This window comes from Pocillopora damicornis, chromosome 7, assembly GCF_964200805.1.
Source record: "Pocillopora damicornis chromosome 7, jaPocDami1.2, whole genome shotgun sequence".
NCBI classification, from domain to species: Eukaryota; Metazoa; Cnidaria; class Anthozoa; order Scleractinia; family Pocilloporidae; genus Pocillopora; species Pocillopora damicornis.
Window position 1 is genome coordinate 1921208 of NC_142676.1, and position 26758 is coordinate 1947965.

General features: G+C 38.2%; 3 protein-coding genes across 5 annotated transcripts in view; 1 reads left to right on the plus strand and 2 right to left on the minus strand.

Annotated features, from left to right (window-relative positions):
* The window catches only part of LOC113671928 (uncharacterized), a 27577-nt gene continuing 819 nt past the window's right edge, over window positions 1–26758 (plus strand). Inside the window, exons 1-10 of the mRNA XM_027188191.2 lie at window positions 1–124; window positions 477–566; window positions 737–899; window positions 1128–1232; window positions 1314–2036; window positions 2490–3583; window positions 4489–4653; window positions 5304–5454; window positions 25515–25729; window positions 26195–26751. Coding sequence (XP_027043992.2) covers window positions 487–566; window positions 737–899; window positions 1128–1232; window positions 1314–2036; window positions 2490–3583; window positions 4489–4653; window positions 5304–5454; window positions 25515–25729; window positions 26195–26751 — 3253 coding nt within the window. The 5' untranslated portion in view covers window positions 1–124; window positions 477–486. The remainder of the gene's footprint in view (window positions 125–476; window positions 567–736; window positions 900–1127; window positions 1233–1313; window positions 2037–2489; window positions 3584–4488; window positions 4654–5303; window positions 5455–25514; window positions 25730–26194; window positions 26752–26758) is intronic.
* LOC113671926 (integrin alpha-D) lies at window positions 9162–10915 on the minus strand. Its single transcript, XM_027188188.2, has 2 exons — window positions 10657–10915; window positions 9162–10324 (listed from the first exon to the last, which is right to left on the minus strand). Exons 1-2 carry the CDS (start codon window positions 10760–10762, stop codon window positions 9606–9608), a joined length of 825 nt encoding a protein of 274 aa, XP_027043989.2. The 5' UTR covers window positions 10763–10915; the 3' UTR covers window positions 9162–9605.
* On the minus strand, window positions 14258–23283 carry LOC113671927 (matrilin-1). Of its 3 annotated transcripts, none has more exons than XM_089213276.1 (3): window positions 23018–23256; window positions 16739–16804; window positions 14258–16100 (listed from the first exon to the last, which is right to left on the minus strand). In XM_089213276.1, the coding sequence occupies exons 1-3, from the start codon at window positions 23118–23120 to the stop codon at window positions 15394–15396; spliced, it is 876 nt and encodes a 291-aa protein (XP_089069402.1). In that variant the 5' UTR covers window positions 23121–23256; the 3' UTR covers window positions 14258–15393. The 3 variants fall into 3 exon arrangements, with proteins under 3 accessions (XP_089069402.1, XP_089069403.1, XP_027043990.2); XM_089213277.1 differs by having other exon boundaries at window positions 16739–17098; window positions 23018–23227; XM_027188189.2 differs by lacking the exon at window positions 16739–16804 and having other exon boundaries at window positions 23018–23283.

Sequence of the window (26758 nt, forward strand, 5' to 3'; positions counted from 1 at the left end):
ATGGAAAAATTGCAAGATTTGGAAAAATGGCGGACTGAGATCAGAGGGAAGTTAGAATTCTGGAGAAAGGAAACAAAAAATCTTCCCCCTAGAGTTACAGATCTGTGTGATTTTTAAGGCAAAGGTAAGACTGCTATTTGATAGTTGAGAAGATTCGTGATGGCGTATGATTATATACTTCAACAGCTGACTTAGTTGTCTCTACAGCTTGCCATAGCAACGCACGATCGAATCGAAGCAGGACTCAGCTGAGCTGTCGATCGTTTGTGATTTCCATGCTACATTTGATCTATCAATTTTTTTAGCTTTTGATGAAATTTTTGCTTTGCTCTACCATTTTTTTGCAAGCATAATTTGAAGTCTTCGAGAGTCAAATCATCAATCGATCTTCTCTGAATTATGTTCAGCGATTTCGAATTGATTTTAAGTACCCAAATTGACGGAGTTGTCTTGGTAATTTGGCTTTTCTTCTGCAGGTGTAACACGATGGAAGTATCCAGTTCAGCTGACAAGTCACGTTCACTTGACACCAATTTTATGTCACGACTGAGTTCCAGCCAGAAAATGTAAGTGAAGTGCGTGAGAGCGTTCAAGTCTAGTGGTCTATTACTGGTGGAACTTACCTTGGTCCAAGAGCTACTATTCAAACTCTAAGCTTGTCCAGAATGTTAAGTGTCTCCTTGATTTACTGCACATAATTATACTTTGGTCAGCTCTGTATTTCTTCTTTTCTCAGGAGCAAAATGGAAGCAAACAGACTAGAAATTCAGTGGAAAAAAGTCTGTGATCATGAAAAGAGGAGCAAGGAAAGAAATAGAGAACTGTTGAAAGATTTTGAAAGGGTGGAACAACATGCTGCTACACTGGCTGTAAAAACAGAGAGGCTTAAAGCTTATAAGGTGACACTTTAGTTCTATGTTGTTATGGTATAATTATTTTAAAAATTTCAGATGAAGGGGATGTTAATAGTGATAACAACCTCACATTGACCATGATCCCTTGAGCCTACATATAAGTGATTCCATTCTATAAAAAAATAATCCTTTCTAATACAAATAATTACACTTTCTTTTTGTGACAATTGTAGAGCTTGAAAGTAACTTTTTTAATAACTTCTACATTTTTAGGAGCAATATGAAAACTACATCAATAAGATGTATCCAAGATGGAAAGAGGAACTGGAGAATTACAGACTAAGTCAACACCAAAACAAAAATGAACCAGCAAGAAACGTAAGTTACTCTTAAGTTAAATACTCAATTATCTAGGTCCTGAGTTAACATGAAATGGTAATGAACAATTATTTTTTGTAGGGACCTAGCACAGAATTTTTGACCTCATCCTTAAGAGAATCTAGACTTGAGCCACAATTTTCTGCGAGCACTCCATTACCTGGAAGCATTCTGAGTAACCAGCACAGTTCAGTACCGACAGCTTACAACAGATCACCTCCCACAACAAATTATCCAGCTGATCGCCGCCATCCTCATGATCATTTTGCTTATCATGGGCCTTCACACCCAAATGGTGGTAATCTGCCACTAACTGGATATTATCCCTCTGACAGTAGATGGGAAAGTCCTGGATATTATGACTCACAAAGACCTTTGGATAATAGAGTACATCAAGGTCAGTTGCCAGAAAGCAACAGAGGCCCTACAAATGTACAGTACAGGTCACCAGATCACTATTTTGGATCACCAGGTGATCAGTTTTATGACAGACAACCACACCCAGGAGAGATCAGCATTTCCAGAAATGGTCCTCCTACATCAAGTTTTATGTACTCAGATATTTCACATCCCAGATCCCAGGAAGCAACATCTTATGAACCAAGAACAGAGCTGCAAAGGACACACCTGGGGCACAGAAACCATCCAGGACTTTATGAACATTATGGATACCATGAACATTATGATCAAAGTGGAATGGGACAGGGTTATGGAGGTTCTGCAGATCACAGGATGGCTGAATTTAAACCGGCTGTTGTGAATAGAAAGGTTTTCAATGAGGAAGATGACTCACTTGTTGATAAGGTAAGGTTTTTTCAGTTCTGAAATTTTCCTCTTTATGCTTGTATATGCAAATGCACTTGAATGTAAACCTGGTACCTTTGTACAAAAATGGTGGCAACAATAGAAAGCATTTTGGTGAGGGTTAAAAAACCAAAACCAACATACATTGTGATGACAAAGGCCAATTAGAACCAAGGTAAATGTATCACAAGGAGACCATGAGAATCCAAGATAAAAACCAGAAAACTGCCCAAATTGTGGAAAACTCAGTTAATTAAGTCAATATTTGTTTTAGTTTTCCATCTGATTGGTTGCAAGACCAATAAAATAACAGCAAAGTGAAGGAAAGGCAATTCAGTCCCAAATTTGAGTCTATGCTTGAAGTTTAGAATCTCTTCACTGTAACATTACTTTCATTTAGTAATTATTAACTATGGTTGTTTTGAATTGAAATATTTTCTGTAACTTTTTCAGGATTTCGTTGGTGGTTTACCCAAAAGAACAGTCATGGAAAATAGTCTGGAGTCTGCTCGAGATACCAAACACCTCCCCCCAGAGGATGCCACCATTAGTCAATCATTTGTTACTCCTGAAAAACCTTTAGAGAGAAGCAATCCTATGTCGAGTTTGAAAAATCCTCCACTGTCATCACCAGCCAGTGGTACCTCTGTAGTAAACACTAATCAAGATCATCACTTAGAGACTAGAGAGGATGATTCTGCCATTTCACCGACCTCGTCCCAAGCTACTCCAAATGTTTTAACAGATAAGCCAGAGAAGGAATCTGTGTTGAAAAATGAAAGTTTGCCGGCAGAGGGATCTGCTGATTTTAAGACAGCTTCGAAGCCCGAGGTTGAACCAGTAAAGACAGTGAAGATGTCAAACGGAAGGCCGCAAGAAGAGATCGAAGTCAAGTCAGTTGAGGCAAAGATTGAGGAAAGAATTGCTGAAGCGCCTGGCACGCCTCAAGAGTTACATAAAGTTAGAGAGCAAAGCGATGACGAGGAAAGCTTGGATTTAAGTGATCTTAGCCTTCCAGATGGAGGTGATGCGGGTGGAATATCTTACGTTCCTTCTCAGATAGAGCACAAAAATGTCGATGAACCCCAAAAAGATGCTACCTTGAGCGGGGATTTAGAATTTTCTGCGAGTCCAAGTAAACCTGCTGTTGTACAGGACAATAGCAAGAGCTTTACTGAAGACATCAGTGAACATATCCCAGAGTCCGTGCCGTCGGACAACGACAGTGATGTTGATATTCCTTTGCATGACAAAGTCAAGGAGAAACCTCCAAGCAGTGTTGAAAAAGTCACTGAAAAATCTGGGCGGTTGCATGTCAGTGACAATGCAGAAGATGGAGAGGATGCGGGTGGAGATGAAGTTGTAAGTGATGTTAAAACTGAGGTACAGGTTGAGATGACACACGTGGAGATAAAGCCATCTGTGAGTTTAGATGGATTCTTGTGTCTTTTGCAAGCTGTGGATGCTGACGTTGAGGTGTCATTTAGCCCTGAAACTCTGTATCATTCACCCAGCTGCGGCACCGACATGCGAGAAGAGATAACAAGGTGAGCGTTTTAAAACATGCTCTAACTTAACATTTAAACCTTCAAGCGGAGACATGTGCATGTACTGTATTATTTTGCTAATAGCAAATTAGAAAGGTAGACTTTTGGCCAGTGCGAATTTCTTTTCTGGGACGAGTCACCTTAAACAGAACAACCAAAAACTAATACATTCATAAAATCATGTTGTCAGACTTATTAAGTTCTCATTCCCCGCGGAGCATATCAGGTAAATGTTGGTGGCCATCAAAAACATGCATGTACGACTGAAAGTTAAAAACTTTGTTTTCTTAACGTTGCTTTCTATGAATCAGAGTCTTTTGTGGGGAGGAAAGAACCTTGTTTCTCTCGAGACGAGACAAGACGATTTCAAAGGGTTGGTCACTATCTTTGTAGCGGTACTGTCCAGGAATTTTGATCGAGGAAGATTGGCATAAAAAGCACTGGTAGCGGTGATAATATATAGATTTAGCCAAGCCTAAAAGCGGAGCTCGCAGTTTTTTCCCACACGTCTTAAGGGCATAACGCCTTGCCACGGCCAGGACTAGAACCCAGGTCGTCCGACTCGGAGCTCAGTGCACTGACCACTAGACTACTGGACAAAGCCGTGGCGTTGGTGTGCCCGCGGTACAGTTGACCACGCATGTTAAAAGTAGCATCTTGTACGGACGGTCGTAAGTCCAAATTTTTTCGGCTGGATGGGTTACTACTATTTTGTATAAATTTTGGGGCTACGCTCTGCGAGCTCCACTATGAAATGGCGGGGGACGGAAAACTGTTCTGTGTAATAATGTAGAAGTAAAATTATTGTAAAATTGTAAATTGTAAAATTCCATCTCGCAAATTTCTCTCCTAATTGAATGTTTAACGGTTGATTCATATACTTTATGTTTAATTTTTTTGGAAAGAGCTGTTGAGGTTGGCAGTAGTCTCCAGACTTTTGACCCGAACACGGTCAGTATGATTGTTCTTGAAGAGTTACCACTTTTGGTGTCCAGTTCCCCTGCTGGTTGCCTTATACCGGACCGAGTGTTTTCCCAAGGATTCTCCTGTGCAACAGAGAAAGAGCTAAGGTAAGCTACTACTTTTGTTTGTGAAGTGCATAGTATAACTGTAAATTGAAGTTATCATGGTTCTGTCGGTACAATTAGCCTAGGGATTACTTCATTTTATTCCCGCCAAAATTGGCAACTGTCATTCCATTCCCGCTAACTGTGTTGTAGCCGCGTCTCGTTTCCCGCCAAAGCGCGGTGAAGACGATAGCGAAGACTACAGTTTCCCTTTTCAATCGCAAGGATCAAGGATCTTTCTCGTACCCAGTTAATGAATTTCTTTCTTCTCAGGCAAGAGAGGGTAAAGTCAGCTCCCTTTGTCCTCTCTTGTTCCCAGGACGTGAATTTCGTCCGGTTAAAAGTAGTTTTGTCCTTACTTTATTCACAAGCGAAATTGACGAAATTTTCAGCCATTGACACGCCGTAGAAAGTGTTAGATATTACGATGGCTTTCGACCATTTTTTTAAAGGATCGCCGGCTTTGTCATGGACTCAGATACATACATGAAGTTTTCTGATAAGCACTTATTTAGATGCAGTGAAAGTTTATCTTTGCACAAGTATTTAATTAAGCTTAAAAATTGTTTTTTTTCTTCCATCTTCAGTTGTCGCATACACTCGGTTGGTTTTAATTTATAGCTCTTTTACTATCGTTTCAAATATTTTGCCAGGCCCTTGGTGGAAGCTTCACTGATAAAATTGTGGAAGGAGCTATTTACTCATCTTGTAAATGTGGTGAAAAACAATGTGATGAATCCAGAGGAAGTAGGAGATACATTCGGATCGCTTCTGATCCCTCAGTCTTCAAAGTACTGGAGAGAGGTAGGCTTTTACTTTGTGTTTCTGCCACAAAAGTTGAAGGTTAATGTAAAGTGGTTGAATGGGAGAGCAGTTTAGGTTATTGCCCGTGTGATCTATAAGGACGTTTTATCGGATTTGGTTATTTTTACAATAAGATGAAGGCTAAAAACTGCGGATCATTCATTGTGCAAAGTTCATGATTGTTACTTTTACATGGAATTGTGACCCTATCACAATTGAGAGCTGTGCTCATAAAGGAAAAGGTACACATGGACAATTTATTTGCAAGAAAAATTAAAGATCAATGAACCGTCTCCTTTTTACGACTTTTGCGTCCAAAATTAAGGATTATCGCCGTGTAGTCGGGCATAACTCATGTTTGCATTAAACTTGAGTGTAATGTGATGTTTGTTTGTTTTTTTAATGCCCATCGCGGAGTGCAGTTCGGTATAATTTTGAAGGTACTCTTGATTTCGTCGCTTATGACGAAAACCCATTCGCTAGCCCTAACCCATTCCCTCATGGTGTACAAGTATGTGCACAACTAGAATCTCGTTGGAAGATGATTGATAGGTCGACTGAGGAAAGTCAATATAAGGTAAAATCTGCAGGCTATTCCTTCCCAATGAAATTTGTACTTAGCACTGGAAAAATTTTTTGCTCTTAGTGAGCTTTGATATACGCAAGCAAAAAGATTTATCTGTAGAACTTTTTCCCCTGAGGTCCAGAAATCAGTTTTGACGTAATAGCCGTGTCATTAAACCTTTCCAAACGTTATTGACGCATGCGTGCCCATAAATTGTGTTCTGGACCATAAAGCATGGTCAAATTAAGATGTGTTTTGCAAAGAAACCACGCCTTACTAACAATTTAATAGACCGGCAGGCTGCCTTTCGAGGTGTATACAGCTGTGAAAATTTGTTATACTCACTGCGAGGTAACTGCATGTTTTGGTTTTCTGAAATATTCACCGTAAGAAGAAACGTGAAACAATGTACCGTTGTTTTTATGACGAGAGGAACACTCCGTGTGTCACATAACACACCCTTAGAACTATTAATGGAGTTGAGTGATGTGTTCAAATTTAGTCTTCGTGAACTTAGCATCGGAAATAGAGGATTAGGTAGAACGAAAGATACGACCAAGGTAATCAATACCTTCAAAGCTTCACCCTAATGGTTTTTGGCGATTATGCATCCTTCTTTGTCGAGACTTCTTGTTTCCTGTCTTAAAACTACCGATTTCTTCTGCCACACGGCCACATGAAGTAATTACAAATTGTAGTACAGTAGGTGATTAAATATACGTCTTCTTCTGTAAAAAGCAGATGTTGCGCATCTATTTGTGTTATAAAGGATGAATGAATGTTGAAAGAAGAAAAGGCAGAGCCCCTAAATGATGGTGTGATAAATAAGTGCAATACAAATACAGATGTGCGCTCAGTCACTTGTATAGATATGGTTTTCTGTTTTAAAAAACAGAGTAGCATCTGTTCGTGAGTATTCTAACTTCCCACCTGTTTTACGTCTGAAATTCATCAATAGATCATAGATCAGAATAAGCATTGCTGGTACCGAAAGGAGCTCATTTCTAATACTTTTCACCAATGGAAAAAAATTATTTTGAGATGTATTCTGTTTTCGGATTTCAACGCAGGATGTAATCTGTGCGTGTAACTTAAGTCATCCCTTCCCTAAACCGGTGTTTGGATCAATGGATGCGCCAAAGAAGAAAGTCAGCTTCGTTGGTCTTAAAGCTCTTAACAGAATATATCTTTTAGGGACTTAGTTTGGGACTTGTTAGAACAAAGACTCATCAGAATGACAATCGCAGAGTATTAATGGTTTAGTTTCAAAAGGATTTCACCTCAGATATTTAATGGGCTCTGTATTTGACTACTACAATTGGATTAAGAGTGAAAATTCTTGACCGCAAGTGGGTTTATCTTTGCTAACTTCCGTAAATTGATGACATCGGCACTTACAAATCTGGAAATAAACACCTACGCTTTTGATTATGACCACGTACCTGCTTTGTGTCGATGCCATTAAGTATCTGATGTCATTCACTTTTGCGAGAAAAACTATCCGATAGGTTTTATATCGATTCCAAAGTAGTTTCATCACATCTTTTTGTTTCGACAAAAAAAATTTTCACAAATAAGGCACTAACATTCTTCACACACATTTAGAAATTGTCTTGAGGCTAGATGTGGTCGGATATCTTTTCAACGGAAAGTGGTTGGAAATTTTTTTGGGTCCCTCGAGAAACCACATTGTCACCAGGGATGATTGCAATAAGTTCTGTTTTTTAACTCCACTCGTGAAAATTGTTTTTACTTCCTATTAGCTGACACTTCACCTCTCTTTGAGGTTGGTACCTATATGTTTTTCCATTACGTTTTATCGTAACTTTAGCGTATTTTATCGTATCTCAAATAAACATCAATTTAACCATCAGTTTGGAGTTCTCAAGTGTTTTGAAAAAGAGTAAAATGAGAGTCTGGAAACACATGTTGTTTTTCGGCAAACCACTATCAATCAGTCACCACGTCACGCGTAGCTAAATATGTTCCTAATATCCGGTTGACTACATTGTACTTTATTAGCCAGAGGTAAGGTCAAGATGGATGGGCGAACCATCTTGTGAAAACAAGCCTAAAAGACAACGAAGGATTTACTTAATGGCCAAATATACCGCCACCAGGGAGTTTCATTTTTGATGCAAAAAAATTTGATAAAACTGTTCTTGTTTCTTTGTTTTGATTGTCTTGAAAACGTGCGGTCGCTGTTTTTGGTCCTCTAATGCTGTAAAAGAAAAGGTGCTCAGTTTACCAAGCCGGCATAATGCACTCGCTTCACTGTCCCGAATCAGAGCAGGCATAGGCCTAATTTTCCCACTTATGGAGCCAGTCGTGGAAAAGGTTGCACCAACTCTGAATGGTCTTATCCATGAAAGAGTAGCGTGTGGGAGGCTTCATTGGCCAATTTCTTTCTTTTTAACCTTTGTAGGAGCACTCCCCCAGGAAATTTTTCATCTTTATAACACAGAAACGCTGGTTCTTCCAAAAGGAATTTGTATGCAGTTAAATTGTTTTTCTGAAAATATACCTATCATCTCAATCATCACCATCCTGAAATAGATTTAGGAGCGTATTTATTCCTGTTGGATACCTTCGCGGAATCTAACTTAAAGACAGGTACAATAATCTAAGCTCAAAATGAAGAAACGGTGCGAGAGGGAAAGAAAATATCTTAATTTAATCTCTCTGTACGTACCGAAGTTTCTTTTAGTCTTATATAGAATCAGACAGTGTTTCTTTTGAATTATAGTGTTAGTCGATGATGACTGATAGCTACCATAGGATCCACAGATTGCTGCCGATAAGCAAATTAAAACTATTATTTTTTTACCCTACTAAGAGTCGTTTTTCTTATCAGCCCGATCTGAAACATCAACCTTTTTCTTGTTCTTTTTACATGATCTGCGCATGATACTTAATAGGCGCATATCCATCAGATGTTTTGCTGATACATTTCATTGAGTCATGATCATGTATCCTGATATCGTACTATGTCACTAATGCAAAGGAACGCGCGAAATTGAACCAATATGATAAGGCACTTTTTTAGGTTTCTTTCTTTACATGTATTTTGAAAATTTTCCAGCCGAATTGTTTTGAAAACATATCAATACTCTTGTTGACTGAAACACCCACGTAGAATATATCAATGTAAGATCACTTCGTGTTAGTATTCTGATAAATGTACGAAGACACCATCATTTAACTTGCTAATTTTTCAGTTAGGTGTGAAACAGAACAGATATTTCAACGTTCGTCTGCCCGATCGATTTTTTGAAAGAAAGATTTAACGTTGTTTCGATTTTTCAAAACTAAATGTGACACAAGAACTACAGGATACTGATAAAGTTAGTTCTTCTTCTTCTTCTTCTTTTTTTTTTTTCAGCCTACTTTGTATGTAAAAAATTACTTGTAGTTGTTAATGAGGTCAGGTTTTGATAGGTAGACCCTGTTTATGACAATTTCAGTTTTATTTCAAGGCTAACAATTAAGATGCACCAATTAGTGTGGCTTCTTTGAGCGTTGAGGCATTGTTCTAAGAGGCGGAAAATTAACCTGCCGTCTTCGGCCAAGTCTGCTCGTTACTGGTTCAGGCTTTATTACGTAGCATTTCGTTCAGCCAGGAGTGGCTCATGTATTCTCTCATGCGATGCCACGGCGGAATCATTCTGACCACACGGAGGAGTCCGTTGACATCAGCCACACGGTAGAGATGCGCATCTGTAGAGCTTGCGAGTCCAACGATCTCAGAGATTCCTCTAAGGTACTTTCCAATGGCAATGACAAAGATTTGTGTGCCTGTCATCTTGAGCTGGAACGCACGAAACAAAGTCTTGTGTTTTTCAACATTTGATTGTCCATCAGTGATGATAAGGACTCGCTTTCTGACTCCAGGTCTTGCGCCACTTTTGCGATTTAAAATTAGCTCCTTTCGGCACACTTCAAGTGCGTCTTGAGTGTTTGTCAAGCCACGTTCAAAAGGTATCTTCCGTAAATTGTTAACGGCTTCTTTTCTCTCTGTAAAATCAAAACGGATTGTGGCATTGTTCGAGAATGTTATTGCCGCATACCGTCTGCTATTTTGGGCTTTTCCAGTTAGGAGCTGCAGGGCTTTGATTGTACGATAGTAATCTCTTCGCCGTATCGATCCAGATGAGTCAATGATGAATATTGCGTCGAAATGGGCATAGAGCTGAGGGATGGACCTGCGGTGCCTTCTTACTAGTCGTAGCACGGTGTCATCAATGCCCATGAAATACCTCATCAGCTTGTCGGCAGTTTCGCGGGCAGGTGGAACTTTCTGGTATCCTGTAATGACAAAGGGAATTCAATTTAACTATTTCCCCAAAAGAAAAAGTTTTTTTAATCCCAATGTTATTGCCACCCGGTAAGAAGTGTTTTAGCGTGCTCATTATTTTGGTAACTGAATAACATTTTAAAATAAAGCTAATGACGGAGAACTCGCGTTGATTCTGTAGAGAAGAGAAAACTCTGTTTACCCGTCCGTTGATGTAGGTATGAAATGCTAAAACCTCACCCAGAGTTAACTTGAGGTGGGAAAAGGAATTTACGATTGTACAGCCATTAACAGTTTACTGTACTCGAGTTTGTATAAACGAAAAATTGCTCTTTCCACTTACTTGTCCAGGGATTCACTTTTGTGTTCTGAGTTCTCTCCCAAATAAAGGCAGATGAATCCTGCCCAAAAATCAGGGGCAAAACCAGAGCCATAATTAACGACTTCATTTTGAAAGTGTTTGTTGCTTGGTGTGATACTTTCGTGTTGGTTGACACGCACAACTGGTGGAGTAAGTTGAGAGCCTCAACCGTAAAATTTACATCAACATCCTCTCACAGTTAATTTAAGCTTACGATAAGCCGACACTTCTGGAAGCAATTGTTTTTTTTTAAGCTTCTGAACATCAGAGAAAATGGGTCAGAGAAAACTCTAGGTAGGAGGCGTGGAATGACATACGTCACTTTACACGTCATTTCATTCCAGTCCATTCTTATGAAAGCTATCTTATTATGTTTAGTAAAAAAATTAAAGTTTGAAGTTGGCAAAATGTTAATAAACTTAAATATCTTAGAACAATGTCAACTCCCAAAATTGAGGTGTCGATTTCTGTAACTTTTTCATTTTAAAGAAAACATTATAACGTAACAGAAATTTTGGGTACTTTTTATTTTCATGGCACGCTGTGGTTTTGTTTTGTATTTTTCTCCTGCATAAACGTCCATTCAGCAATGTTGGCCACTATACAGGGAGGTCTATAGATAAAGAGGTTTAATTTCTTGAATGTTACCATAACATTTTGCCGTGTTAATGTAGGGTCTTATCATTTCTCTTTTCTGCCGCTATTGTTTACTGTCGAAGGCTTGTCGCGTTATGGCTAGTTTCAAAGCTTCTAGATATCTTGGAAGTTGTTTTAGTATAAATGAATTTCTCGTATGACATTACTGGTTTACACAATGGAACTGAAAAGAAATCTTTTATTTTTATTTCTCGATACTCCTCGCCTGTAACAGTCTAAAAAGACCTCAGGGATGTCGTAACGCACCGCAACACCCATCATTACGAACGTTCTACGCCTTTCCTTTTTGTATGTTTATTTTCAATTTTGAAATCGACACTATTCGGTCATTTCAAGTTTTGAAAAGAGTGTCATGCCCTCTTTTTTACATATTCACCACTGTGGAAAATGTACAATTACCCGCTGTGCCACTGTCGCTCATATCAGTTACAACTTAGCTGCTTATGACCAATTTTCTACCCAAAAACTTCACTTCACTTTCGTGTTGGTTAAAACAACTATGTCGCCTCTTAATTCAAGTGATTATTTTTTAATCTTTTTACTAGCCACTTTTGTTTATACGTGGTACTTGTAGTCTTGATATTTTCAGCTGATAATCAGATCAGATTGTGTGATTTCATGGACACTTAAGAGCTTTTAGATTAAGACAACATGAATTGTTGATTGATGATAATGTGACTGTCAGTACATTGTATATTACTGATCGGTCAAATTCAGGTATGTTTTAGCTTAGGGCTTTTGCGGCGAGGCTCGAAAAGAAACCGCCTGCTGTTTGATTCTCGGTTCGTTTACCATCTTTTAAGAAATAATCTATTTGTTTGTAGTCGGTATAGAATTTATTTAATACAAACAGACGTTTCTGGATAATTGCTAAAGGCCATTATCGTCAACAATTGGGTTTTGTCATTTGAGTGATTTCAAATAATGGTCGGCTTTCGTGTCAGCCACATTCAGAACGGTTCTGACGTATAGTATTGAGAAGCTATTATTTTAGAACATGAAGTGGGAGTCAGAGCGTTATGAGTCGTGGTCAATTTTTGTAGACGTATGCCTCGAAGATCAAGATGTGTAGTTGTGAAACGTTCAACACAGCAATGCGTTTATGTAGAAATGAGCCAAAGGGAAAAAGAAGTCTGAAGCTTAATTCTTTTTTACACCTTGTGATTAACTTAAAAATGTTGAAGATATGTTCTTAGTAATTCTGACTCGCCAACAAGCCACGTAAACAAACCATTGAATCCTTCAAATCTCGATTCTCAATTATTCTGTGTTTAATTTACCGTAGTTACTGATCACGACGAGTTCTTTGGCTGTAACTCAACGTCGGCAAAGGGGAATGTTTTACTCGCGATGCAAATTTTAGAAGCAAATCAGGTTGCGTTTACGTCGTCACTATCATTTACTGAAAGAAACTTGTACAGTCCCAAAAGTCCCTAGTTAAAAAAGACTTACGTGTGACGGAATCTTCTTGAATAATTTGATATTTAGCATGTAGCTAGAAGAGTTAGTTTAGTGTTAAATTGGATCGATGCTAGCATTTTTATTAGCTTCTTTGAGACCGATATAGAAAAAAATCGAAATCGCGGTGCAACAAGTTTTAATCATTTTGCAAAACAGATTGGGGTTACCGCTACTACGATAATAAAGATACAACCTCAAACACTCACTCAAGTGTAGTTATGTTCCTGTGACTTTATAAGGAGTTCTTGACCTCGCAGTGAGCTGAGTATCAAAGAAATCTTTATATTCAAAACTACCTCATGCTTGTGCAAATTGATTGGGTTTTGAGAAGGATTTATTCGCATGGTAAATATAAGTATAGATTCGTTATTGGTCGTTTTGGTGGGACACTTAACACACACATGACATTCTCACAACGCTGAGCTTTCCGCCAACGTTTTTCATTTTCTCGTTTTCTCTTTCACTTTCTCTTGTTGAGGTGTACAAGTGCCACTTGAGCTTTTGAGAGAAGCAATTTCGTAGTTACTGATGAAATGCATGTAATTGTCAGTAGTTTTCAAGGGCCCTGGTATATGTTTGTGTAGTTTCCTGAAAATTTTACTTCGGCACACTGTTATAGGTGATAGCCAAAACAAGTTGTCATTGACAATCTGATACTCCTGTACTTATGGGTGGTTTTTCTAGCTGATAAACACTCAAATATAAGTATCTTTTAGGAGAAACTTCTGTTGGCATAAATGTACCTTTTCACACCATCAGAGCACCCTATAAGTGTCATTCCCAAGTCATTATTTGGCTTATCAAAACTTATGCGATTGTTGATGACTTATATTGTTAGTGCCACATGAAAGGTTAAGGTCATTTTCGTTGACAATCATCTTGTTGAATTTATTTGGCGAGTAGAGCTCTTAAATGGCGAAAAAAGTTAAAGAGCAGTTAGATAAATCAAATCAGTACTGTTTCACCGTGGCGAGTCACAAACGATTATTCTCACGCTGTCATATCTAGTCAGTTTTCATGTAGACCGAAAGAGAGCGGTGAAGTGCTGGCTTTACAAAGTTATTTTTAACTGACAATGGCCCTTGAACAAATTTAAATTTGAGACTAAGAGAAATTACACGAACAAAGAAAACCGAATAGTAGTAGCATTTTTCATAATTTAAGATTCTGTCGCTGCTTTGGATATTACCAAACTTTCATCACTGTCGTTTACCTTGATGTAATTAGGACGTGAATTATGGTCGATGTTATTTGGTGTTATTTTTATCGAAGTCTCAGGGTTACAAGTCTGTTTTGCGTATTAATTTCATTTTGGATGCGGCAATTATCCTAAACACATATACAGAGCGAAGCATTCTTTTAACGTCAAAACATAATTAAATTATTGTTGTGATTACTTAACTTATTTTAAGTACTACGTATCTTATCTTAGCATAATACAAAATGAATAATAATGCTGTAAATAGTGTACAGATGTTTATTGATTGAAACAAACTGTGTTAAAAAAAAATTGGCAGTTCGAGATAACACACGTTTGGGTACTTATAGTCTCTATGTATACAGGAAGTATTCTTTTTACGATGCTGAAGAGTGTTTATCAGGTAGAGTGTAGCAGGACTTAAGAAATTGCATCTTAACTTAACGTAACTTAACGATCTTCCTCACACTTCTCGAAGAAGAGATCTCCAAAAATATTTGAATCATTCACTTCGATTACATAAGTTGTTTTTGAAGTAGGGCTTATCACTATCTCAGTATGATACGAAATGAATAGAGAAATTATAATCCATCAAAAACACTTTTAAGATGTTTCTTAATTGAAACACACTGTGTCAAAGAAATTACCTCAAGGTATTATGTCTCTAGCAGTTATTGTCTGCGACGAATCCCAGAAGGCTATATTGTGATACCCATGAGCGAACACATCAGATATTTTTTAGCAACACACTGCTGCGGCTCAACCGTGAATCTGACACTAGTCTACTTGTGAATATTACGGCAGCTCCCCCTCTTGTATGGTAACTCGATTCTTATCGTTTTGCCAAAGGTTACTGTCATCTTTAACAAGAAAACCAGATCTAACTTACAAGTCTACACTTAACATCATTTCATTAAATACAAAGCTGGGAATAAGGAATGCGAACTTTAAAGTCTCACATAAATCATCCGAGTTGTTGAAGAAAAAGTTTTATTCCATATTTGCACGAAAGAATGCGTATGTCTACACCGTAATCCTCCATAACTAGTTCCTTGGGCCTAGAATCACGGGCAAATATGATCGTTTTTTGTGATATTAGATTTATGCGTGAAGAGCAACATAAACTGTGTATACATGTACAAAGCTGATACTAAACTTTCAATAACGCGCCAGTAGCTATCCTTGATTCTTTTCCCAGACCGTACACGCTGAGTGCAAAAGAGCAAATCGAATCTGTTTTGCGCACTTAGCTAGTTTGGCGACCAGGATCATTCTTGCATAAAAACGAGGAGGGGGGGGGGGGGGGGCAGGTTAAATGGACGCTTGTTTTAAGAGAGACGCTTATTCGAGGGGTTTGTTTAAGGAAGGTTGTTTATTCTAGGATTTACGGTATTTACGATGTCTTAGGTATTAATGTCATCATACTCTTGATTGTACCTATTCGTAAGCCACGGTAACTGATGTTGGTGCATGTACCTCCACGGTGGAATGAGCCGTGCGATGTCCAGTAATGACAAGACGCTCCTTACACGATACAGGTGTTTGTCTGTACTGCTAGCAATACCAACCAACTCTTGTATACCAGGCATGTAATTCCCAACACCAATAGCAAAGATTTCAACTCCAAGTATTTTCAGTTGAAAGGCGCGGTACAGAGTGAGGTGGATGTGCATGTTTGAACTGCCATCAGTGAGAAGAAGAACGCGTTTTTTGGCTCGTGGTCGTAAATTGGAATTTTTGTTCTGAAAGAGCTTTGTCCGGCATTTGAGGAATGCGTCTTGTGTGTTTGTCTTTTCGCCAATGAAACGCACTCTAGTGCGCAGATAATGCTTGGCAGTTCTTAGATCGGTGAAGTCAAAGGCGACGGTTGCTTTGTTAGAATACACAATACCTGCATAATGCGTGTTTGGGTCTGCTTTGTCGATAAGAGTCTGCAGAGCTTTGATGCCTCTGTGAAAATCGTGCGGTCGAATGGAATTGGAGGCGTCGACCACGAGAACAACGTCGTACTCAGGCGGATCAATATTTCGTCGGTGTCGTCTCCCATTTTGGATGAAGAATTGTTCAATTTTCCTAGCGGTGACTCGTTCCTTTGGCACTCTTTGTATTCCTGTTAAAGTAATTGCAATTTTGTCATTGTCAAGGTCTTTGAGGCTATCTATTGTTTTGTCACACACTTCAAACGATGTTTATTTTAAAGGCACCGTACAGAATACAGAATGTTGGATTTATTTTCCTTTTTTTTGTACGGGGCAGTATTTTGTACTTATGTACTTTGTACTTATAATGACACAAGTGTCTGGTTTATGGCTGATCACGTAGCATTAACCTGTATTTAATTCAGTTGACAGTAAATAATAGTGTATTCCAGACCTTATTAGTTTCCCAAAATTATGCGAAAATTACTACAAGTCTACTGATCAGTAGCATTACGGTTCTTCATACCCTACGGCTTGGATGGTTGGGGTCGATTTTTCAAAATAACTTCGGTGGGGAGTCGGTAGCATTCAATGCGCAAGTTGGTTCCTTAGCTATGACTGAATGATTGGTACAGTTGTATGGTAATCTGCACGATTACTTTGATGCTTTTATTTTTTTTTTCAGCAATTATAAACATTCAACGTATGAGTGATCGCCCTTCAAATGGTCTACCGTCCATAATTCAATTGTCGTGTCTTGAATCGCATAATAAACCAGTTCGCGAGAACTGTAACGAGTATTGACCGGCGTGAATTAGGTAACACTTACGTGAGTAAAAGGACATGCCACTTTTCTTCGTTCTCTCCCAGACAAAACACTGCGAAAGTGCAACCGCTAATGGCAAGAGAAATAGTTTAGCGGTAATCATCTTTGGAAATTCTCCTGAAGTTTGTTACCACTGCAGTTTTCACACCTTGGGTCTCTACGACAGACGCAGAGTTTCCAGCTTTCTCGCGAGACTAATGATGTTGCGGGAGAAACAATTGTTTTTCTGATTTGATGGGTGTTAACAGGATAGTTTCACTTGATACAACTTCCTTAATTTGGTTTGTGTTTCACGCCCTTAATTGTTGAAAATTGATTTTCGGCTGTACTTCTAGAAACTGCTGAACTTCTCTTGATAGCTTCCTAAGGACACAAAAGTAGCTTCACTATGGTATAACAAATGGGAAGCTCTATCCACCCAAAATTTTGTTTTGTATAGCTCTAAGGGAAAAATATTGAAAGAGATTGACCAGTTGTGTAGTCTGGATCCATTAAGAAAACGGCTGTTCAATTTTTTTTTATTTTTATGTTTCTTATTTGCCACAGGTTAGCGTATTTGACATTTGTAGGATTCTAAATTTACAACCATATCAATACCGCATCAAAACAAATCTAAATGTGTATTTTTGCTCAACTTCACCGAAAAATCGTTCAGCTTTATCTTAAGTGTGGGAAGTTAAATCGTAAAATATACCAGAGACCGGGCAAAGAGGTATTTTGAAAGCTTTAATTTTCATACTTCTTTTAAACTATCGCCTTTTTCCATTTAAGGTGATAAAAATTATGTGGTGGTGATACCCCCTGCTTGTCTAATAAAACCCTAAGTTGCCATTCGATAAAAGCATAACTTTCTTTGATCTGATATAATCACGACAAGTTTTTGTATTGTTAATCCTTTTTGACTGCAATTTGAGTAAGGCTCTTCATTTGCCGCCTGGCTATCTAATGTCCAACAAGTGGAAATTTCTACGCCCAACCGCATGAAAACATTAACGATTTAGCTCGCTCCTAAAATGTTTGACACACCTTTTGTTAATGATTCAAGTGGGTGTGGATGTTAATATTTGCGTGGAGCAACCAGCTCTGAGACACGGCTCTGTACGTAATGGAAGTTCGTGTGATAGAGGTCATAGATTGTACTTAGCGGCGGTTTTCGATTCTTCGAGAAGACGTTATTCCTAAATTCTTTCTTTCCAAATTTCCGGGGTATATTTCAGCATAACCTTACCCTTTGGGTCCATTTTTTTATTTTTCGTTTTCTATCGTAACTTTTATAGACAGAATTAAACGAACGATTTATACTTAAGATGTGATAAACACCTAGATATATCTTACTTTGCATTCTTTTTTTAAGCAGTTTTGACAAATTGCAATAAAGTTTATTCTTTATCTTTTTCATCTATTTATCATTTTCTAAGTGGTGCTCAGTAAGAACTAGTTGAGTTCGTTATCTTCGATTTATCACCGTTTCTCAATTCTCTGCGGAGCTCATTTGACATGTGTCTTTTATCGTGTCGGGGTCAGTACTTAACTCCATTGAGTGACCTTTTTTAAAGTTCAAAGGAGCGCATATTTTCCTGCTCAATTTTTCACCTATCAAATTACTCGAATTCGTTTTCGACACGTCTTTTTTTTTTCAATGTCTGTACATTAGCGGCTGTTTCGTGCGACCTACAAAGTTGAACGTAAGTAATCCTAGAAGAGTGCTGACAAACACTTCAAAACGCAAATGGAGATGCTCTTTACAGTGTGCCCTTTGGATGATTGATGGTGAAAGTATTCTTGGCACTGATCTATCAAAGGAAAGGTTTATTGACTTTGAAAATCAATCTTGAATGCACTTTTCCGTGATAAATATTCATGAAAGCGCTGCTGGGGGCATTTTGCTGTTTTAAGGGTTTAAATGTTTAAATAAGTGATTCCGCGGGGTATTTTTTCCATTGATCACTTTTGCAGGTGAAGTGTGATAAATTCACCACAGTGTGTTGGTAGTGGTCGTTTTTAAGCGCTCTAATGTATACAACGGTGTTAAATATGAATCCTGTTGGGCTCTGTGAATTCAATATTATTTGGTCCGATTGCTTATGCAAACATTTCCAAAACACGAAAATAGTTGTCTACTTGGTTAAAAGATGACAACATTCGTCAGTAAGCGACCACAGAACGTAAACATTCTTAGTGCTCTCTTTGTGAGGTACCATATCACACCATTATCATCTTTTGCTCGGCACTCATATTGACAGTGCCCTTTCGACCTATGAGGGTGAGGTGAAAACGTTTGTATTTCCCTCGTAAATCAAATAAATTGAGGGAGAGTAAAAACTAAGTAAGATTAAGAGCAAGAATTTTCAGTATAATATCTTGTTATTATCTTTTTTGTAACGCTATCATATGGATTAAATGATCTCATACTTCATGTAATGAAGTTATCGCCAACTTTGACAATCTCTTAATAAATGATTAAACATAATTGCATTGTATATTTGAAAAGATAGAGAACGACTAAGGACAAAGGATGTAAAGTCTCTTTAAGCTCGACATTGTTTTCCTTCGCCGGTGTATGAAGACTTTCTCTAAATCATTTACCGTAGTGTTTTAATAACAAACTCGATAAAGCTAATTTTACATCACGTTCACGAAACTGTTTTAAACAGCGCAACTATTATTGCGTGCAATAAAAATAACCAATTGTGTTTCCTGGAATCTCCTCTGATTGACAGGTACAACCCTCTACTTAATTGTGGCTGTCAAAGAAGTCGTATCGTTTTAGTTTAGCAGTTTACATCTTGTTCTACGTTGTCCCTAACTCTTTTTTTTGCTTTCTTGTTACCATTATTAGCTTGTGACACTCTTTCCTTATTGGCTCTCCTTATTTGCTCAACGCTTTACGGTCCTTGTTATGTTTGACAATGGGCTTGTCAAAAACCAAAATATTACGTTAAATTGTTTGCTTGTTGTGTACTTTCTTGCTTATTCTCATACATGAAGTTGGCGAGATGTTCTACGTAGTTGTTTTCTTGTTAAGACTTTCTCGTTTGTTGCGTCTTCTAGATCCATCAAAATGCAATTCTTAGAAATGGAATTTGTTTTGCAAATCCATTCTTAAAATGAATTACATCTTTGGCACTTCTGCTAGTCATTTAGTCATAACAAACATTTACATTTTAAAGGAGGATGTTAATTCGCTTTTTAGACTAAGGATATTGTCCTCGAAGTAGAGGAATCTAAGATTAGTTTTATAACATGGAAAAGTACGTGGAATATGGCAAGTTTTGAGCGCGGTAAAGAAATAGAGAAAGATGTTTTTCGTCTTGTCACGAGCGTGAGACGAAGAAAAATGCTGAGTCCCCATGAGGAACGGAACCTCAGACCTTTGGATTCTGCTCTCCGATGCTCTACCACTGAGCCACAGAGACTCTGCGGTGAGCTAGGTCTATTACGAAGCTCATAGCACACGCGTCCTGTATACTGCTAGGATCAGCAATGTCGATAGCGTTATAGAAAAGTATGGTTTGAAAAGCACGAGAGACTATGAGTATGGAGAAGGATGAAGACATTAGATGAAGATTAAAAATGGCCTGGTGTTGTTCCTTAAATGTGGTAACCTGAAACATATACTTGCTAAAAATGACTGAAAGCTGCTCTAAATTGTGGCTATTGTAGTGACGAAAACTTTCTTTCTGGCCTCCATCTTTTGAGAGTATTTTAATGTTGCTTGAACTAGTTGAAAAAAAAAAGTCATTGCTTCTGATTTAAGTAACAAAATAGTCTTATTGAATGGACTGGTCTGAACAGACAGCTAGTTATAATTACTATCAACGATGTTTCACAATTTTTTCCGCTGGAATTCGAGACTTGCTCAGATTTTGTTGTTTAATTTTAGAAAAAAAGATTTTCGTGACTATTATATAATTACTGTCAACGATGTTCCACAATTTTTTTTCAGCTGGAATTCGAGACTTGGGTAGGTTTTGTTGTCTAATTTTAGAAAAAGGTTTTCGTGACTATCGTATGTAGTCGTTTGACATCCGAATACACTCCAGACACTTCGATGGTTGTAGAATGCATTTGAGATCACGCAAAATGGTAAAAAATACCACTCCTACCTCCAAAAGAATGCACTTTATATGGTTTAACGGAACGTGGTGTGATTCAAATGTTTATTACATTATTCTAAACCTCTCCTTGACTGCAACTGAATTATTCGTCAACCTGACAGAATTACATGGAAATGTGAAAATGACGGCATTCCATATTTTCTGACTTAAGTTATATCACGTTATACACATTTTAGTATGCAGACAAACGGTTAGAATGCTGGACAAGTCCTAGAAGTCTGATGGAAAATCACAAACTTGAATAGCTCTCATTTTAGTTTAACGTTCTAGAAGTAAAATTGTGTTCAGTTTATAACAAGTGCGCACGATTTTTCTGTCAACGCAAAAATACGAGAAACTTTACCCGCAGGAAGGAATCCTTGCTGATAATAAGCGCCCACGTGCGTGTGACAGTTTTGTCTGGGCTGCACGATGAGCGTTCCAAAGCGCGACGGGCCGGCTGTCATTACGTGAGTGGCTCCAATGGAAATCTACCACTAAATGTACTCAAACGTTTATCTCCTTACGTTAGTTCCCTTTTCGTTTGCGTCGCGCTGGGAATCCGTGAGTCGTCACTAATTTTTAAAAGCTTCAAGGGCAAAGGATTGAGCCAATTTTTTTTTGTCGCGCCCTTCGCTCTAGCCAAATTACATAATGACCTAAACATGAGTAAGAAAAAAGGGGCTCGGGAAAATGATAGATGGGAAGGGAAAATAAATAATCCTTCCTTCCCGTCGTTCAGGAACTCGCAGTTTCTCGATTGTCCGAGTCTTTCCTCGGCTCTTTTGACTGAGTGCTGGTAAAAGGCTTATTAGCAGCCGTCACAACCGGAAATAAGAAACTCGAGTCTCACTTTGAAATAGATGGTGATGTTCCTTTTTTTTTTTTCCTTTTTTGAAAAAAAAATCGGCTGCCTTTCTGGCAAAAACGTTTGAGTGGGTGAGGCCTTGGCACTGCGGCCCGTTACATGGGCAAGACTGGTATGAATTAAATGATTTGGAATCTTGTCTCAGACGTTTCTTAACCGAGATATGGGTTGCGCATACACGGATGTTTTATCGTGCCTTGAATTGAGGACATGCGAGGCAGAGGAATTGATATGTGGGTATTAACAATCGTAACATCATTAAAGTTTGATGTCCGTCAAGATGTGTATTATCATGTGGAGGTAGAATTACCTTCATGTTACCGGGTATATTTGTGAGTGTCTTCGTTCATCGGAAATTTCATGTTTCTTCATTATCTGCTTAGGTCCTCCGGACACATTTTTCCCAGAAGTAGCACCAATGTCACCTTTTTCGAACAGTTTTCAACTCGTGACAGTGACTTGTAGAAGCATTAGGGAATTAAGAGGGAGATTATATTGACTCCAAGTGGAAAAATGAAAGTTTGTATCGTTACTCATCACTTTGATTAAAAAAAGTTTGACAGGAATACTGTTATACATAATTGCCGATAATAAGATTGATGCTCTGAACAAAAAGCCCCAACCTACGTCAAGAGATAACGTTTGGAGAGGTGATTGCGAAATCTCCTTTAATTAATTAGTTGTATTGCCCTATTGTTTTTGTATTGCTTGCTGTGTAAACAGTAACTCAGAAAGATAACTTTACTTTGTTCTAGAATGTACTCTGCTGGTTTATCTGCGCAGCAGATGGACACAATTCAGTGCACTGATGCATGTAATTTAATTTCCCAGACTATCGATTTTGTTGAACTTCTAGAAAATGTTACTATTTCGCTGACGTGGACGTGGAATTGAGTGTGTCAAACAGATTGCAGGAAAGAAGTATTTTAAAGCCTTAGGTGGCACTTAATTGCGAAAGAAATCGAAGAGGAACCAACTTGTGGGTAAAACGAAAGGGCTATTTCAATAACAAAAAAGAAATAGGCGCACTTCGCATTTTACTGCTACATTTTGAAAGATTCAGTTAAACTTTTGTTTTGTTTGTTTAAGTTTTGATCGCCGTGTATCATCCATCAGAATACATGGTAACCTCAGTCCACCATCTTTTGTAATACTCACATCCTCTTGGTGCTTATACATTCTGTAAACTTATTGTTTTGAGATCACTTTGTGTTAAAAGTTGAAAGTTACTTAAACCTTTGTAGATGTAATTCAGAATACCGTTATAAAGCCGCATAAATTCTGAAAGACATCAACAACTACAACGAACAAACTTACGCTCTTCATGTTTCAATTGTCCCTTCTCTGGTGTCCATATGAATCCGGTGATAATCTGACAAAATGCGTAGAATATGAGACAGTGAACAAACCGGGTTGCCATTCTTCCACGTGTAATAAATTGAAACGGCGCTTTTGGTTGCTTAGAGAAGGGTCTCTCTCTTCTCTTGATATCTCTACCCTGCACCAGTAACTAATTAGAAGGTAGCTATGATTGAGGTGATCAGTTTAAGTGTTGTTCAGGGAGTGGTATGCCTGTCAATCTAAGCGAACCAAGTGACCCGTAAAATCATAAATTGGCTAAACGAAACAACAAACATTACAATAGAGAGCTGAAACTTGTTATATTTTTGAAGTACTTGTCAGACATCTTCCACTTGCTTTTGGACTTGTTTGCTTTCGTTCTTTTTCTCTCATTTTCAAAACGTTGGTCGTTCTTCCCAGAAATCCTTATTCTACAAACTATCATCAACGATATCAAATTTTGCAAGATAGGAGAATAATAATCACGGTAGTCAAAGTTTATTAATAAGAATTTGGGAATGAGGAAAGGGAGCCTCTGATAGTATACAGTATTTTGTTCAACTTTCAAACCTATTGATGAGAAATAGCGAGGAGTAGCGCTTACCTTTTCCCAGCCGAGCGTTAACGATTTTTCGGTCTTTTAGTCAAAAAAAGGAAGTCGAGAAAAACGTCTGGGGTCGGCCTTTCCGGTGGTTTTGAGTTTTCAAAGAGAAAGCTCAAGTCCTGTCTGTGTTTTTGATACTGATTGATTAAAGGTACAATGCATTTCAATTCAATAGAATTTTTTTGCATATCGTTGAGTTTCGTGTTCTGCTTACCACGCCAGCTGGTTCTTAATTAGAGATAACATCTTTACGAAATCGCTAAAATGAAATGATGTGGCATTTTTTTATTTCCAAAATATTCTACACTTATCCTCTATGCCTCTAATTCCTCCAAACATTCGAAAACAACATTGAACTGATAACAGTAATGTCAAATGTTAACCTACTACCATTTTTATGCAAATCTGGTGAAAAGGATTTTATCAGCATTAAATTCCAGTGTGGAAGGTACGAGAACAGTGCAAGGAACAGATTAAACGTCTAGCCATGTCGAATTGATTTATGCAATCGATATTAAGAGAGATTATTACCTTTGAGTTTTGGAATTTGGCTCTACAGTTTAGCAATGTTATTCTTACAGTTTGCGGTCGTTGTGCAAATATTTTGTTTATTCAGTAGAACTTTGCGGTCAGCATTGTCTTCACCTAAATTGAAGTTAAAGGGTTTTGATATATTGTTCCAAATTCCTCTGCTCAGTTGGGAAGTTTAACTTACTCAATGGTGATTACAAAACATCGCCAACTGATGTATTTTTCGCCTTGTAGCAGTTTGCTTTACTCATCTTGTACGGGCCCAATTATCACCAGCTTTTATTTTGCTAGCCGAGGCCTGTCGCGTAGTCTGTATTTTTTACTTTGAGTATTAAAGCTATTCAGAAGCCGATATCTTTAGTTATCTCCTTCAGGGTAGATAGATATTTGAATATTTCCTAACCTATTCTCAAAGTCGATTATTGTGGTATCACTGTTTAAGCCGCTAATGTGACGACGCATATAGTCTGAAAGGAGAGACATGCTGTGATGCGGAATCGATTACGAAACAGCATTACTCCCTGAAGCTTTCAATCTGACTCTTGTTTGCTGAATGACCCTCTAAAAGACAGTTTTGCAATAAACATACGCAGAAAGAAACTAACAGAACGGCTTTATTCTAATGGTATAGAGAGATTGAGCAGATGTCTCCTGTGACCTGTATAGGTCAGTGCCTTGAAGACAAAACACTCCTGAAGTGGTTTCATTCCACAACAGTGTGTCACCTGTTTTGACTACCTCTACTCCTTTGGTTCATAATAGTGTCTGCTAACTAAGATAATACTTGAATTGCAGAAAAGTTTTCTTATAAAGTTTTGTGGTTCAAGTTTCAAAAAAAGAATATTACTTAGAGAAAATGCCAACCACCTTCCTATCTCTAAAACATTATTGAGTTCTCGGTAAATTTTCCACCTGAGACGTGCGATAGTGCTCCTTACTAATACACGCCTACGTTTATTTATCCCGCACAATTTACGTCAACTGAGCAACACATTCGAGAACAGGGAAAAATTAATTCGAAAAATAATAAAGATATTTGTTTATAATGGGTCTCGTCTATTTGTTCAATTGAAAGACGCCCATTTAAATTATATTTTTAGTGTCGCTTTTCTTTTAAACTTTCAGGCAGACTTATTTTGTTTGCCTCGATTCAGACAGTTTTCATTTGCATGTCAGACAAAGTAATGCCGATTGATCAAAAGGGCCGACCTTACTCATCCTGCATTCCCTGATAAACTTCTAAATTTAATCAATTCGTTAAACGGTCTCCTACTTTGTTTATGAAAATTCATTTCCTAGTTCAGTTTTCACAGAACATGTCACCTTTTTGTTTTTCAGAGCCAACAGCTTCTGCGTAGAATACTTGAAGCAGCAGTTTCAAATGTCAGCAGTCGCTCAGCTTCCCCTCTTGCTCCCCCCCTTGGTCACGAGTCGGATCATGAGCCTCTATTTGAAAATGAGGCGCCACCTAAGCAGGATGATGATGAGGTATCAATCGCAACTGAAGCTTCTAGTAGTACACTGGGTTCTACTCCACCCAAAATGGAGCCAAAGTAAGTGATATTCATTCCAAAGTAAGAAATATTCAGCATGCGTGCGCTTTACGAAGTGCAAAATCTCATTGGCTAAACAGGGTGTGTTCTTGACCTTTAAAGCACGATTTATTCGCGCCAGTCACAGTTTTCCTTGCTCCTAACCTTAAAGGGTAATTTTAGTGCTTGAAAACTTATTTCGATTTATTTTCATCACTATTTATACAGAGGGGATGTAAATCATCGCTTTATCAATGCCAAGCAATTCAATAGTTGAATAGAAAAAGGGTTAGAGACTAGGGTTAAAAGGAACTCTGTCTTTATTTTCAATTTCCCTTTTATTCTGTTGCTATTTTATTTCGGCAAAGAATATTTAAGCAATGTTTCTGAAGCCTGGCAGAATCAATGACACTATTTTGCGTCCACTTTTCGCCATAGATAACTGTAAAAACTTAATGATTTATGTCAATTAACACCTTTTTTTAGTAAATCCAAGGATCAGAATCGCCAACCGACACCAGACCCAACGGTCTCGTACGAGGATGATTTTGAAGATGAAGTTCCCCTCACCGAAACTCTTGCGTACCTTAAAATGATGAGCAGTGCTCACTCTGAACCTGATGATGACATCAGTGATCCGCTGGCTAACACTGAACCGCAAAAACAAGAAAGCGAGGCTGACGAAGATGTTGAGAGGGAATTGGCACGGAGTATATCCCCGCCTACGACGTTACCTAGTCAGAAATCGCAGAACTATTCAAAAAGCGGGAAACAAAAACCAAAACTTTCTTTGTTTGAAACTGATGCAGATGGAAAAACTAACAAAGACGTGGGTGATAGCTGGGGAGGAACATCTCTAAAGTCTTTCAAATCCGACATTTCAGATTCTGACTCATTAGCATCGCCTCCGTTATCGCCGGATGACGTGATTGGATACACGCCAACTGCTTTGGAAAAACAGCAAAACGGTGATAAAGTTGACAAGGAAAATGATAAGAGTGAGCCTAAGTCCTTTACTGACTCCAAAGCCAAACGAAAAACAGGTATTTC